The 13,675-nt window shown below is 40.1% G+C and overlaps 1 protein-coding gene across 1 annotated transcript in view; it reads right to left on the bottom strand.

The window, feature by feature from the left end:
* LOC103052730 (cytochrome P450 2J5-like) overlaps positions 1-12,677 on the bottom strand; it is a 39,702-nt gene extending 27,025 nt beyond the window's left edge. Inside the window, exons 1-2 of the mRNA XM_088132153.1 lie at positions 12,507-12,677; positions 879-1,041 (exon numbers count right to left, since the gene is read on the bottom strand). Coding sequence (XP_087988279.1) covers positions 879-1,041; positions 12,507-12,677 — 334 coding nt within the window. The remainder of the gene's footprint in view (positions 1-878; positions 1,042-12,506) is intronic.
* Between the last annotated feature and the right edge of the window lie 998 nt (positions 12,678-13,675).

The raw sequence follows: 13,675 nt of genomic DNA, 5'->3' as shown, positions 1-13,675 counted from the left end.
CATCATACCTCCCTCTGCCAATTACCATAGAAATCTGGCCCATACCACAAAACCCCCAAACTAGTTCACCTGTTTAACCCCTACCCTTTTCATTCCATCTTATACGTATCTCACCTTCTAATCTGAGCTCTTCTCAGATTATTTTCTAGTAACTCAGTCTTTTGTTGAATTGATCACTAAATGTAATAAGAGTATGTCCTCATAAAATCATGAATAACTATGAGTAATATTTATCTTATTTTTTCAAATATTACTTAAATATAACTTTATTGAAGAATTTACTTTTTATAAACCAGATGCAACAGGAGTTGGCATAATGTTTTCTTATATCATTTTGTGAATGTATTAGTTGTGTGGGTGACTTCAAGGCATATATATTTAAGTGGATTTGGTAAAACCAAAACAGACAGGGTCAAGAATGGATAGGTGATCAATGAAGGTAGATTGAATGCATATGTGGATGGTCAATATGAAATTAGTGCCTTTAGATGGGTAGGTTATATAGAAAGAATTGCTGAAAATCAAATTTGCAAAGCAAATAGATGAAGGAAGAGGGAAGGATTCAAGAGGAAGTGGAAGATGGGGAAAGTTGTAATTGGATGGAGTTGATGAAATCCTCACAAAAAAGACGTAGAGGTTTAATGAAAAAGAAGCAATGTCTGAATCGATGTATGCATGTAAAGGACCAGATAGAAACTATGGGCATGTATAATAATTTGGTATAAAGTGGATTGAGCAGTATTTTTTTGCTTATTTCATGCCTTTAAATCATTTTGTTTACTTTGACTTATTCTTTTTTAGTGCTATGCATAATATTACCATAAAGTGGAATAGTGTGATGGCTATTTATGTAACAATTCCTTACTATTTGCACTTACCCCTTCCTTTCGTTAAAACATTCAAAAAAGCATCATATGGTCGATCAGAGAGTTCTTCTGAGAAGCTGGTCATTCCTTCCTTCACAGTTTTGAATCCAGACAGCACTACTACAAGGATATGCCCTAGAAACATGGTGTATATATTTCCATATCGTTTTGCATGCTGCCAGGTGAATCAAAGATGAGAAAAGTTACAATCAAATAAAACAGATTCTTTAGAGTTAATATGTCACCTACTGTCTTTGCTAAATCCTCAGTTCTAAGATCTTTCACCATATGCAATTCTCTTCTTTTTTGAATTCTTTTTTTCTCTCTCTAAGATTCCTGCCAAGAACTTCTTTATCTACTTTCATTTACTGTATTCTCCTGGGCTGTTCCTTCTTCTATGCTTCTACCTGAAATCAACCTTCTCCCATTTGTTTGCTCCCTTCTCCCATGGCTTGGATGAGAGGTGATCTTCTCACTGCCCAGTCCTTTTGTGACAGACAGATATGTGAGCCAATCATTGTCTGAAACAGCTGTCCATGAGTCACACTTTTTGAGCACTACAATTTGGACACTTTTCAGCAGCTTTCTCAACCCCTTTGCTCTCTGCTTTCTTAAGCCATCAACTCCCCAACTTTCCAACTGACAGCTGTATTGACAGAACATTCTAAATGTCAGGTTCGGTCAGCACGGGGCTTCAGGGAAGCTCGCAGCCAGACCACGCGGAATCCACCGGCGGTAGCTAGCGGGGAAAAGAGGAACTGAAAGCGCCGCTAATTAACGGGCCACCTGCGCCCAGCCAAACCGGAAAACCGCAGCGGAAGCTTTTAACTATAAACTGATAACGGCGCGAGCCAGCAATGAACGGGGCCGCAGGCAGCGAAACAAGATCGCAACGCAGCACAGAACCCGCGGCTTGCACGTAACGGGGAGGAACCAACCCAGCCGGAGGGGGACTGGCAATCAAGGACAATAGACCCTGACCGATCCTGCCATCATGAACAATCAAGGGGGATTATTGGGGGCCCATAATCCGCAGCTACAACGTGATCGCGGGGCGGGAAAAAAGCGCGGGAAGGGGGGAATATAACAAGTGATGCAATTGTACCAAGCCGGTCCTGGCTTTGCTTGTGACTACTACGTTACGCATGAGTAAACCTTCTTTGTGAACCACACGTGTCACGAGAGTTTCTCTGTCGAACGGGGCAAACCTTACACTAAAGGCTTTTGGCTGCCCTGAAGTATTGTTCTTCATCTGATGGGTTGCAACCAGAATTAAGATTGGTCCCAAGAGCATCATGAGTTCCATACAAAACATTGGCTAAGTTGTTAAAAAAATTGACCCACCTGCTTGTGATATATGACTCATGCAGATATTGTGGAGGAGAGCCTAACAATGGTAGTGTCCTATTGGACTAATATTACTAGAGTGTTATAATTCTACAAACAATAGTGCCCGACTAAAAGATACTCCCCATCACACACAGTTTCGTGACGACTATTTTTGAATACTAAGAAGTTAACCATCTTACATTGCTAAGAGCCTTGGTGCTGGAGAATGTGCTAGAAGTGGTGAGGTAGTTAAATTAGACCTTAGAACCACCAATATCTAGGTCCTAGTATACTACTTACCCAGCAGATATGAAGTGTGTGTACAGAGAAACCTCTTCTATTCCTTCCTTCTCCAGCTATCTACATATGTGTCATTATCTAAAACAGAAGTTACTTTGAAGAACTCGGATCCAGAAAGTCTTTGGAGTCACTTAACAATGCTTTCTGCTAAAGGTAGCATATTTATGATTTTTTACATAATTTTCCCAGAAGTTATGGGGAACAGACCAGATACAGTTTGATAATTGTGATTTGTGGCTTCTGCAAGATCAAGAATGTGTTCTGCAGGAAGGTAATGGGCTCAGCTTGGAAAGACTTGTACAAGCTCATATCTTCATGAAGTTATAAGGCAGGTCAAAAAGTCAAGATGGTGGGTGGCTGCAACTGCATGATGGAAGACCTGCCCCTATGTTACCTGCATTGTGACAGACATAAAAAGGAATAGAGTTTGATTGTGTGGCTGTGGCTATCATCTTGACTATTTTGAGCTGCTGCAGATGGCCCTGCTGCAGGACATTTATTTATTTATTCAATTTATATAGCCGCCCATTTCACATTCGTGACTCCAGGTGACTTACAATTAAAACATAAATAATACCAAATACATATTTAAAAATCACCATACAAACAATACAAACATGAAAATCAATACAAACATTAAAAACAAGCATACCATACAATCACTGGGAGAGCACAGCCATTCAAGAACAGAACAGCCAACTTATGGTCTCCACATCACTCTCTAATCCCCAGGCCAGATGGCAAAGCCAGGACTTCAGGCCCTTCCAGAAGGACAGCAAGGTCAGGGCCAGCCTGACCCACAAGTGGGGAGAACAGGGGGGAAATGATGTTCCATAGGGAGGGTGCAGCAGCAGAAAAGGCCCTCTTCCTGGGTCCTGCCAGTTGACATTCTCTAGTGGATGAAACCCACAACAGGCCTCTTCTGCTGGACCTGATCGGACGGGTGGATGTTACTGGAAGAGGCAGTCCCTCAAATGACATGGCTGCATGCCATATAGGGCTTTATAGGCCATCACCAGCACTTTGAATCACACCCAGAAGCAAAGTGGTAACCAATGCAGCTTACAGAGCAGAGGTGTAATGTGTACAGATCTAGATGGGCATTGCCCACGCTGCTGCATTTTGTACCAGCTGAAGCTCCCAAATACTTTTCAAGGACTTATTGTTGATCTTGGGGTAGCAATGGCTCTTGTAGGGGGAAGGGTCCTATGCTGAATGCATTAATGGCATGACAGTTAACTGTATTATTAGACTTAGTTATGTTTGCATAATTCAGTGTTTGTTAAGGATTTGCTATTCTTAGCCTGAGGTTTTGTAAACCCTTCCCTGACAAAAAGCCCCTTGAATTTAGTAAGCTTTAATTCTGAGTAGACATACAGAAATTATATGAGTAGACCTATTGTCAGCTTTACCAGTAGATAAGATTATTTTACTGTAAAGCTACATTAACAGAATATTGCAAGTGTGAAAGTACAATTCTCCCACTGTCTCTTTTATAGCCGAAGAAACTAGGGAGAAACTTCTCTTCTGAACCTCTTGGCCTGTCCAGTGTCCAGCTAGGGGCTATGTTCTCTCTCATCTCACTGTTCCCTAGGACGCATTTCTTCACCTTGTCTCCCAAGATCTTTCCCACATACTATTACACTTATAGCCAGTATAACTGGTTGAATTTCCTGAATTAGAATTGCTACGGGTTTCTGTTGTGTTTTTGTTTTAAACCTAGGCTTTCTTAATGATCAGAAACAAAAAGAAAAGTTTCTGATGACTTTGTTAATATTTATCTGGAGCTCCCACATCCTAGTTGAGTGCAAACCCTCCATGCAAATAATGAAATTGGAGACTATAATGCCTTTTGTGCCTGAAGAGACAAAGCTGTGAAAGTAATTGAGGAAGGACTCAGAAATAAAATAACTGGAATCCATTGAATGCTACATGGAAATATTTGATTGAAGACATGTGTAAACATTGGATGGAGAGGGAAATTCTAGAGGATAGTTTACATGCATTCACCCCAATTCCAATTGGGGAGGATTTTAAGGAATTCTACTACATTTTAGCTCTAGATCAGATTTATTAGAAGGACGCAATTCTGACAGTGATGGTGATTCTGACACAGACTGTATCAGAAACATCACTGTGATGTCAATATACACAGTATATATTGGGTATATTATCTGAGGGAACACCTCTCCCCAATTACAAGAGCCCATCCCATTCGATCTGGCAGACAGGTTATGTTGTGAGAACCATCCATCAGGGAATTACATTTGGTGGGTCCCAGGAGACGCATGTTCTCTGCCATGGCTCCTGCCTTATGGAACATTCTCCATACACCTCCAAAGTTAGGTTAGCTCCATCCTAACATGGTTCGTATATCTTGCCTTTTAAAATATTCAATTTTAACAATTATTATTTTATATTTTTATAATGATCGTGATTTAATTGGCCCCTACATAGGTCACTGCTGTGTCATGGTGAAGGGGCTTGCATAACTCAATGAAGCCATGAGCTATACCATGCAGGGCCACCCAAGACAGACAGGTTATGGCGGAGAGTTCTGACAAAATGAGGTCCACTGGAAAAGGAAATGGCAACCCATTCCAGTATCCTTGCCAAGAAAACGCCATGGACAATATCAAAAGACTAAAAGATATGATGCTGGAAGATGAGCCCCTCAGGTCGGAAGGTGTCCAATATACTACTGGGGAAGAGCAGAGGGCAATTCCAAGTAGCTCCAGAAAGAGTGAAGCGGCTGGGCCAAAGCCGAAAAGACGTTCAGCTGTGGATGTATCTGGAAGTGAAAAGAAGGTCTGATGCTGTAAAGAACAATATTACATAGGAACATGGAATGTAAGATCTATGAATCAAGGCAAGCTGGATGTGGGATGACAAGATTGAACATCGACATCTTGGGAATCAGCGAACTGAAATGGACGGGAATGGGTGAATTTAATTCAGGTGACCATTATATCTACTACTGTGGGCAAGAAACGCTTGGAAGAAATGGAGTAGCCCTCATAGTCAATAAGAGAGTGGGAAAGGCAGTAATGGGGTACAACCTCAAAAACGACAGAATGATCTCACTGCGTATCCAAGGCAAACCATTCAACATCACAGTAATCCACGTCTATGCCCCAACCACTGATGCTGAAGAAGCTGAAGTTGACCTACAACATCTTCTGGAACTAGCACCAAAAAAAGATGTCCTTTTCATCATAGGGGATTAGAATTCTAAAGTAGGAAGTCAAGAAATAATCGGAATAACAGGCAAGTTTGGCCTTGGGGTACAAAATGAAGCAGAGCAAAGGCTAATAGAGTTCTGTCAAGAAAACAAGCTGGTCATAGCAAACACTCTTTTCCAACAACACAAGAGATGACTCTACACATGGGCATCACTAGATGGTCAGTACTGAAACCATATTGATTATATACTTTGCAGCCAAAGATGGAGAAGCTCTATATAGACAGCAAAAACAAGACCAGGAGCTGACTGTGGCTCAGATCATGAGCTTCTTATTGCAAAATTTAGGCTTAAATTGAAGAACGTAGGGAAAACCACTAGACCACTCAGGTATGACTTCGATCATGTTCCTTGTGAGTAAACAGTGAAGGTGATGAATAGATTTAGGTGATTAGATTTGGTAGACAGAGTGCCTGAAGAACTATGGACGGAGGTCCGTAACATTGTACAGGAGGCAGCAACTAAAACCATCCCAAAGAAAAAGAAATGCAAGAAAGGAAAGTGGCTGTCTGATGAGGCTTTACAAATAGCTGTGGAAAGAAGGAATGCAAAAAGCAAGGGTGAAAGGGAAAGATATAAGCAACTGAATGCAGATTTCCAGAGAATAGCAAGGAGAGATAAGAAGGCCTTATTAAATGAACAATGCAAAGAAATCAAGGAAAACAATAGGCTGGGGAAGACTAGAGATCTCTTCAAGAAAATTGGAGATATCAAAGGAACATTTAGTGCAAAGATGGGCATGATAAAGGACAAAAAAGGCAGGGACCTAACAGAAGCAGAAGAGATTAAGAAGAGGTGGCAAGAATACACAGAAGAACTATACAAGAAAGATCTTAATGTCCCTGATGTCCAGCTGGTGTGGTCACTGACCTTGAGCCAGACATCCTAGAGAGTGAAGTCAAGTGGGCCTTAGGAAGCATTGCTAACAACAAAGCTAGTGGAGATGACAGTATTCCAGCTGAGCTATTTAAAATACTAAAAGATGCTGCACTCAATATGTCGGCAAGTTTGGAAAATGCAACAGTGGCCACAGGATTGGAAAAGGTCAGTTTAAGTTCCAATTCCAAAGAAGGGCAATGCCAAAGAATGCTCAAACTATCGCACAATTGCACTCATTTCACATGCTAGCAAGGTTATGCTCAAAATCCTACAAGCTAGGCTTCAGCAGTACGTGAACCGAGAACTACCGGATGTACAAGCTGGGTTTCGAAGAGGCAGAGGAACTAGAGATCAAATTGCCAACATTCGCTGGATCATGGAGAAAGCACGAGAGTTCCAGAAAAACATCTACTTCTGCTTCACTGACTATGCAAAAGCCTTTGATTGTGTGGATCACAACAAACTGTGGCAAATTCTTAAAGAGATGGGGGTACCAGACCATCTTACCTGTCTCCTGAGAAAGATGTATGCGGGCCAAGAAGCAACAGTTAGAACTGGTCACAGAACAACCGATTGGTTCAAAATAGGGAAAGGAGTACGACAAGGCTGTATACTGTCACCCTGCTTATTTAACCTATATGCAGAGTACATCATGAGAAATGCCAGGCTGGAAGAATCACAAGCTGGAATTAAGATTGCAAAGAAATCATCAATAACCTCAGATATGCAGACGATACCACCCTAATGGCAGAAAGTGAAGAAGAACTAAAGAGCCTCTTGATGAGGGTGAAAGAGGAGAGTGCGAAAGTTGGCTTGAAACTCAACATTAAAAAAACTAAGATCATGGCATCTGGACCCATCAATTCCTGGCAAATAGAAGGGGTAGAAATGGAAGCAGTAACAGACTTTATTTATTTCGGCCCAAGATCACCACAGACGGAGACTGCAGCCATGAAATCAAAAGACGCTTGCTCCTTGGGAGGAAAGCTATGGCAAGCCTAGATAGCATATTAAAAAGCAGAGACGTCACCTTGCCGACAAAGATCTGCATAGTCAAAGCTATGGTTTTTCCAGTAGTAATGTATGGCTATGAGAGCTGGACCATAAAGAAGGCTGAGCGCTGAAGAATTGATGCCTTTGAACTATGATGCTGGAGAATACTCTAAAGAGTCCCCTGGACTGCTAGGAGGTCAAACCAGTCAGTCTTAAAGGAAATCAACCCTGATTGCTCATTGGAAGGATTGATAATGAAGCTCAAGCCCAGATACTTTGGCCACCTCATGCAAAGAGAGGACTCCTTGGAAAAGACCCTGATGCTGGGAAAGATTGAAGGCAAAAGGAGAAGAGGATGGCAGAGGATGAGATGGTTAGATAGTGGAGGGCGGAGCTGGTGTCGCGGCGATACGGCGGGCGATCCTGGGCTCCCAGGATGGCAGCCGATATCTCCTCCCCCGGACGGTCCCGATGGACCTAAGCCGTCCCGTAGAGATGGCGATCGCAAAGGGCACGTCCCGCGGATCTCAGGGACGCCGCAAGTCCCAGATTGATCCGGGGAGAAGCTCTTGAAGCCGGCGGAGGAGAGCCAGCCAAAATGGCTGCGAAAGCCGGGACAGCTCCAAAGGAAGAAGGAAGAGAAGGGTGTCAACTGGGTGAGATGGACTCTTACTATTCAACTATTCTTAGAGAACACCTTAAGTAACTTAAAGAGATTTTTAAAAGTGAAGAAAAGTGGATTAAGCGGCGAGATCGAGCCTTATAAAAAAAGGGGGGAAATTTTTTTTTTTTCTTTTCAACTTTCCCTTTTTAGTGGAATTGGCAAGATGTTTTTCTCTTAAAAAATATATATTTTTAACTGGATTGGCTTTTTTTTTTAATACTCAATAACTCTTTATCTTAAGCCTTTTTTTTGACTAAGACTTCTTTATTGTTGTAAGAAATTTATACTTTTTGATTTTGAAATGGGGAAAGTGGAGTTAAGAGAAAGTAAATGAAAGAAAGTTGCACTGCCATCTAGAGGCTCAACATAGTGCTCTTTTTCTTCTACTGTCACGCATGCTCAAAGACCCTGTGCTTTCTAAAAAGATAGTGGGATGTGCACGTTTATACAGGTGCCATCCGTAACTATAAACAAGAAAGTGGAGTTGAAAGCGATTTTGAAAATATTAAGATGGAAAGTTTGAGCTAGTCACAAGAGCCTTGATTAGTGGCAGTAGCTCTTCTTTCTGCTAGAAGCTCTGCTTTGCTCTCCATTCCCCCCTCAGTTGGTTTTTTTTAAAGAGACTTAGTTTTTCCCTTCCTCTCCTTTTTTTTTTGTTTTGTTTTTTTGTTTCTTATTTTTGGCAAGAACAAAGATAAAGAATCCTTTGACTCAATGAAGGTTTATCAATATAATAAACTATACGAGAAACACAATGCAGAAAAAGATCTTTAAACTATTGAGGATGACTATAAAAAACTGGAAGAAGAGCTGTAGAAATTCCCGCAAAAAAAAAAAAGAAAAAAAGATATTAAAGCTAAAATGGATTTAATTAAACATAAAACGGGATCAATGGAAAAGGAAGAAATAGTACAAGAAATCAGAAACATTAAACAGAATTATTGTGAGGCTTATAAACTGAGAATTAAAAGGGTTAATCAACTGATAAATGAAGAGGGACAGACTTGTTCTTGGCACTGAGGGTGAGAAAAAGATTATACAAGATTATAATGGAAAATCGTACTAAGAGAATGCACAAAAAGAAGAAGTAAAACAATATTGAAAGAAACTACTTCAGATGTTTAAAGAAAAAACGAGGGGAATACAACAATGATGGAACTGACAGAAGCTTCAAAAAGCAGAATGTTTGAAAGGACATTTATTATTGTTTTCTCTTATCCAATAATATAGAAAAAGGAATAAACAACTAGATATTTGGGGATATTGAATGAAAAGGGTGAACTCAAAATTATGCAAGCGCTGGAATAAAGTATAAATTTGAGATATATAGTTAAAAATTGTATTTGATTCTAAATGTTTTAAGAGATTAGACATTTATATATGGTTGAATATAGTAACATATAGATTTTAAACTAGAGATATTTTTGTTGAAACATGTAACCGATATTGGTTAGAACTGTAACTTTTAAGAACTGGAAAAATTAAAAATTACTTATGCAGGAGGAAGTTATTGAAAATTATGAAATGTGCAGAGATGAGTTAAATTGAGATTTGAAATTAGAGTAAGAAGATAAGTAACTTGTTTTTATTAATGATTGGATGAGAAAATATAGTAATGTAATGGATTAGGAAACTTTATAATAGAAATTTGATATTAATTATTATATATATACACATATAATCGATAGATGAAAATGTATTACTAATCCTATTGAAAGTTAAAATTTCTTGTAATAAATGATTTTATAGATTAGCTATGAATGATTAATAATTGTTAATTGATAAGTATACAAGTATATTTTGAATAGATGATATGAGAATTTAAGATTATGAAAGGGGCACCAACGAGTTGGTAACTGGTCGACACACGCTATAAAATGGAAGATGCTTTTTTTTTATGCCTTTTTATGGTTTTGTTTGTCCATGTATGTTTTGTGTTTATTGTAAAAATAAAAAAATATTAAAAAAAAAAAAAGAGATGGTTAGATAGCATCACTGAAGCAATGAGCATGAAACTGAGCAAACTCAGGGAGGCAGTGAAGGACAGGAAGGCCTGGTGCAATATGGTTTATGGGGTCACGAAGAGTCGGACACAACTTAACAACTGAACAACAAAGACTTCAGCAGTATGTTAACCGAGAACTACCGGATGTACAAGCTGGGTTTCGAAGAGGCAGGGGAACTAGAGATCAAATTGCCAACATTCACTGGATCATGGAGAGTTCCAGAAAAACATCTACTTCTGCTTCATTGACTATGAATCACAACAAACTGTGGCAAATTCTTAAGGAGTTGGGGGTACAAGACCACTTTCTCTGTCTCCTGAGAAATCTGTATGCAGGCCACGAAGCAACAGTCAGAACCGGTCATGGAACAACCGATTGGTTCAAAATAGTGAAGGGGTACAACAAGGCTGTATACTGTCACCCTACTTATTTAATTTATATGCAGAATGCATCATGAGAAATGCTGGGCTGAAAGAATCACAAGCCGGAATTAAGATTGCAGGGAGAAATATCAACAACCTCAGATATGCAGATGATACCACCCTAATGGCAGAAAGTGAAGAAGAACTAAAGAGCCTTTTGATGAGGGTGAAAGAGGAGAGTGCAAAAGCTGGCTTGAAACTCAACATTAAAAAAACTAATTTCATGGCATCTGGACCCATCAATTCCTCGCAAATAGAAGGGGTAGAAATGGAAGCAGTAACAGACTTTATGTATTTGGGGTCAAAGATCACCGCAGATGGAGACTGCAGCCATGAAATCAAAAGACGCTTGCTCCTTGGGAGGAAAGCTATGGAAAACCTAGACAGCATATTAAAAAGCAGACATATCACCTTGCCGACAAAGATCCGCATAATCAAAGCTATGGGTTTTCCAGTAGCAATGTACGGCTGTGAGAGCTGGACGATAAGGAAGGCTGAGCGCTGAAGAATTGATGCCTTTGAACTGTGGTGCTGGAGAAGACTCTTAGGAGTCCTTTGGACTGCTAGAAGGTCAAACCAGCCAATGCTAAAGGAAATCAACCCTGACTGCTCATTGGAAGGATTGATACTGAAGCTCAAGCTTAGATACTTTGGCCACCTAATGCGAAGAGAGGACTCTTTGGAAAAGACCCTGATGCCAGGAAAGATTGAAGGCAAAAGGAGAAGAGGATGGCAGAGGATGAGATGGTTAGATAGCATCACTGAAGCAATGAACATGAAATTGAACAAACTCAGGGAGGCAGTGAAGGACAGGAGGGCCTGGCACAATATGGTTCATGGGGTCACGAAGAGTCAGACACAACAACTGAACAACAGCATTTTAATTTCTGTTTTTCTTTGATTGTTGTATCCCACCCAGAGTTACTTCTTGTAAAACGGGCGGCTATACAAATTTGACAAATAAATAAATAAATACACATGCATGCTCACACACGCAGTACATATGCTGAGCACCAAATTCATGTCAAAACATCTGGCTGATAAAAGCTTGTTTCTAGGGCTTAGAGGCTGGTCCTGTATCCACTCCAGTAGCTTCCTAGTAGTAGCTTGTTATTTGGTAGCTGATCAGTCACAGATAACATGCCTCTACTGGTTTTACTTCTGTTTAACATTCTTGCCCGCTAAAGCCCCCAGATTTACTTCCATGTTAGAGCCTGTCATTCCATGTTACTGGGGACAGTATATACCAATTATAAGCTTCTTTTATATCACATATATTTTTATCTTTTTTGTGACTATACAATGTTTGTCGTTTACAGAAAGTTTGAACTGAAAAGCAATATTTAAAAATTACCACTGATATCATTATAGAGTTGCAGAATTGGAAGAGCCATTTAGGCTATCAGGTTTTGCCTATTGTCCAGTGCAGGAATATACATTAAAGCCTCTTCAACAGAGGGATGTCTAGCCTCCCTTTGAACAGAGCCAAGGAGAAACACCCTCTAGCGAATTGGTTCCATCATCAAAGTTTTCTTGGTAAGATTGAACTAGAATCTACCTTCTTAAAGTTAAAATTCAGCCTGTTGTTTCACATCCTGCACTGTGAAATGGTGATCAGCAGGTCTTGACTAGAATATTCTGGAATGATGAGAAAAATAATTAATCAAGTGTCTTCACTATCACTTGATTAACTGAATTCCTCATCATGTGAGATTATTTTGCTAGGTTATTTCTCCATAATTACATACAAAAAAAAAAATTGAGAATTATGTTACTTATTACTGTTGATTATTTAGAATGAAATACCTTAAGGAACACATCTTCATGAAGGCCAATTCCGTTAGCCCACAAGGTCCCAATGAGAGGCAGAGCCAAAGGACCAGGAGGCAGATGTCTTCGGGACCAGAGTTGTTTCAGGAAGAACAGAGTCAGCAGAGCAAGCAGCAGAGCAAGCAGAAATGCCCCGATCACCATCATTGTGCTGCTGGTTCCTTCTCTCCGATGCTCTCTAGTCGATCTGGAGGTGGTTGTTTCCTTTCCTCTGTGGCCTTATGCTTTTCTTCCTGTGATAGATACTCCATTGCTTGGAAATAAATAGCAATCCATCTTTTGATGCTCTGTCTAATTACAGCTGGGGGTTTGGCAACAAGGTATTAGCATATTATTTCACATTAATGAGGTTACTTCTGAGCATGTGTCACTCAAACAGCAGAGGAATACTTTTTTTTTTTTCTTTTTAAATCAAGGGCTGTTTCACCCAATTCGTTACTAAGATGATATTTTGCCAAAATCATTTGAAGAGAATGATCTGCTGTAAGTCCATGAAATCTAACTGAATATAAAGGAGAGTCTTGTTGGGTCCCAGTATTATGTCTCATGCATCCCCTTGGAAGCCCATGTTCAGGACATTATCATGGGGGGGGGAGGGGAAACACCCTCACTCAACTTCCCCTGTGAATAAGGGGACCTCTTCATGAGCGCTTCCTACTGCTTGAGAACCATCTCTGGATCTCTGCACTTGATCAGCCTTGTGCAAATGAAACAAGTGGAACCATCATGCTGTTGAGGAGGGGCTGCTGCCATAGATTCTGCAGCAGCTCTTATTGATTAAAAGGTTGGGTGCTTAATCCAAGCATGAAATTATAGGGAGAGAACTGTAGATGCTTAGCGATACCTACTGAACAACAGTGTCACCACCCCAGTTGCCTAACTCATGAGCATATCTGAAAATGATCTACCCTCAAGCCTTAGCAGGAACCATTGCCCAACTCTGAAGCATCATTCAACCCAACAGAGATCAGGTAGCCATCCTTTCTGATACTGTGTTTTGCCTTGTTGCCCAATGTTTTTATGATTTCTTTTATTCCTTACGACCAAATTGCTGATTGCCTTGATGTCTCTCATTCTGAGCACAACCTGAGAGCTGATTTTTGTTTTGTTTTGTTTTGTTTTGTTTTTTGTTTTGTTTTTTGAAG

Source organism: Python bivittatus, unplaced genomic scaffold (assembly GCF_059951505.1).
Source record: "Python bivittatus isolate LINGU-HERP-01145 unplaced genomic scaffold, Pbiv_v1 ctg000980_np1212, whole genome shotgun sequence".
In the NCBI taxonomy this organism is placed as follows: Eukaryota; Metazoa; Chordata; class Lepidosauria; order Squamata; family Pythonidae; genus Python; species Python bivittatus.
This window is presented reverse-complemented; position numbering and strand designations above follow the sequence as displayed.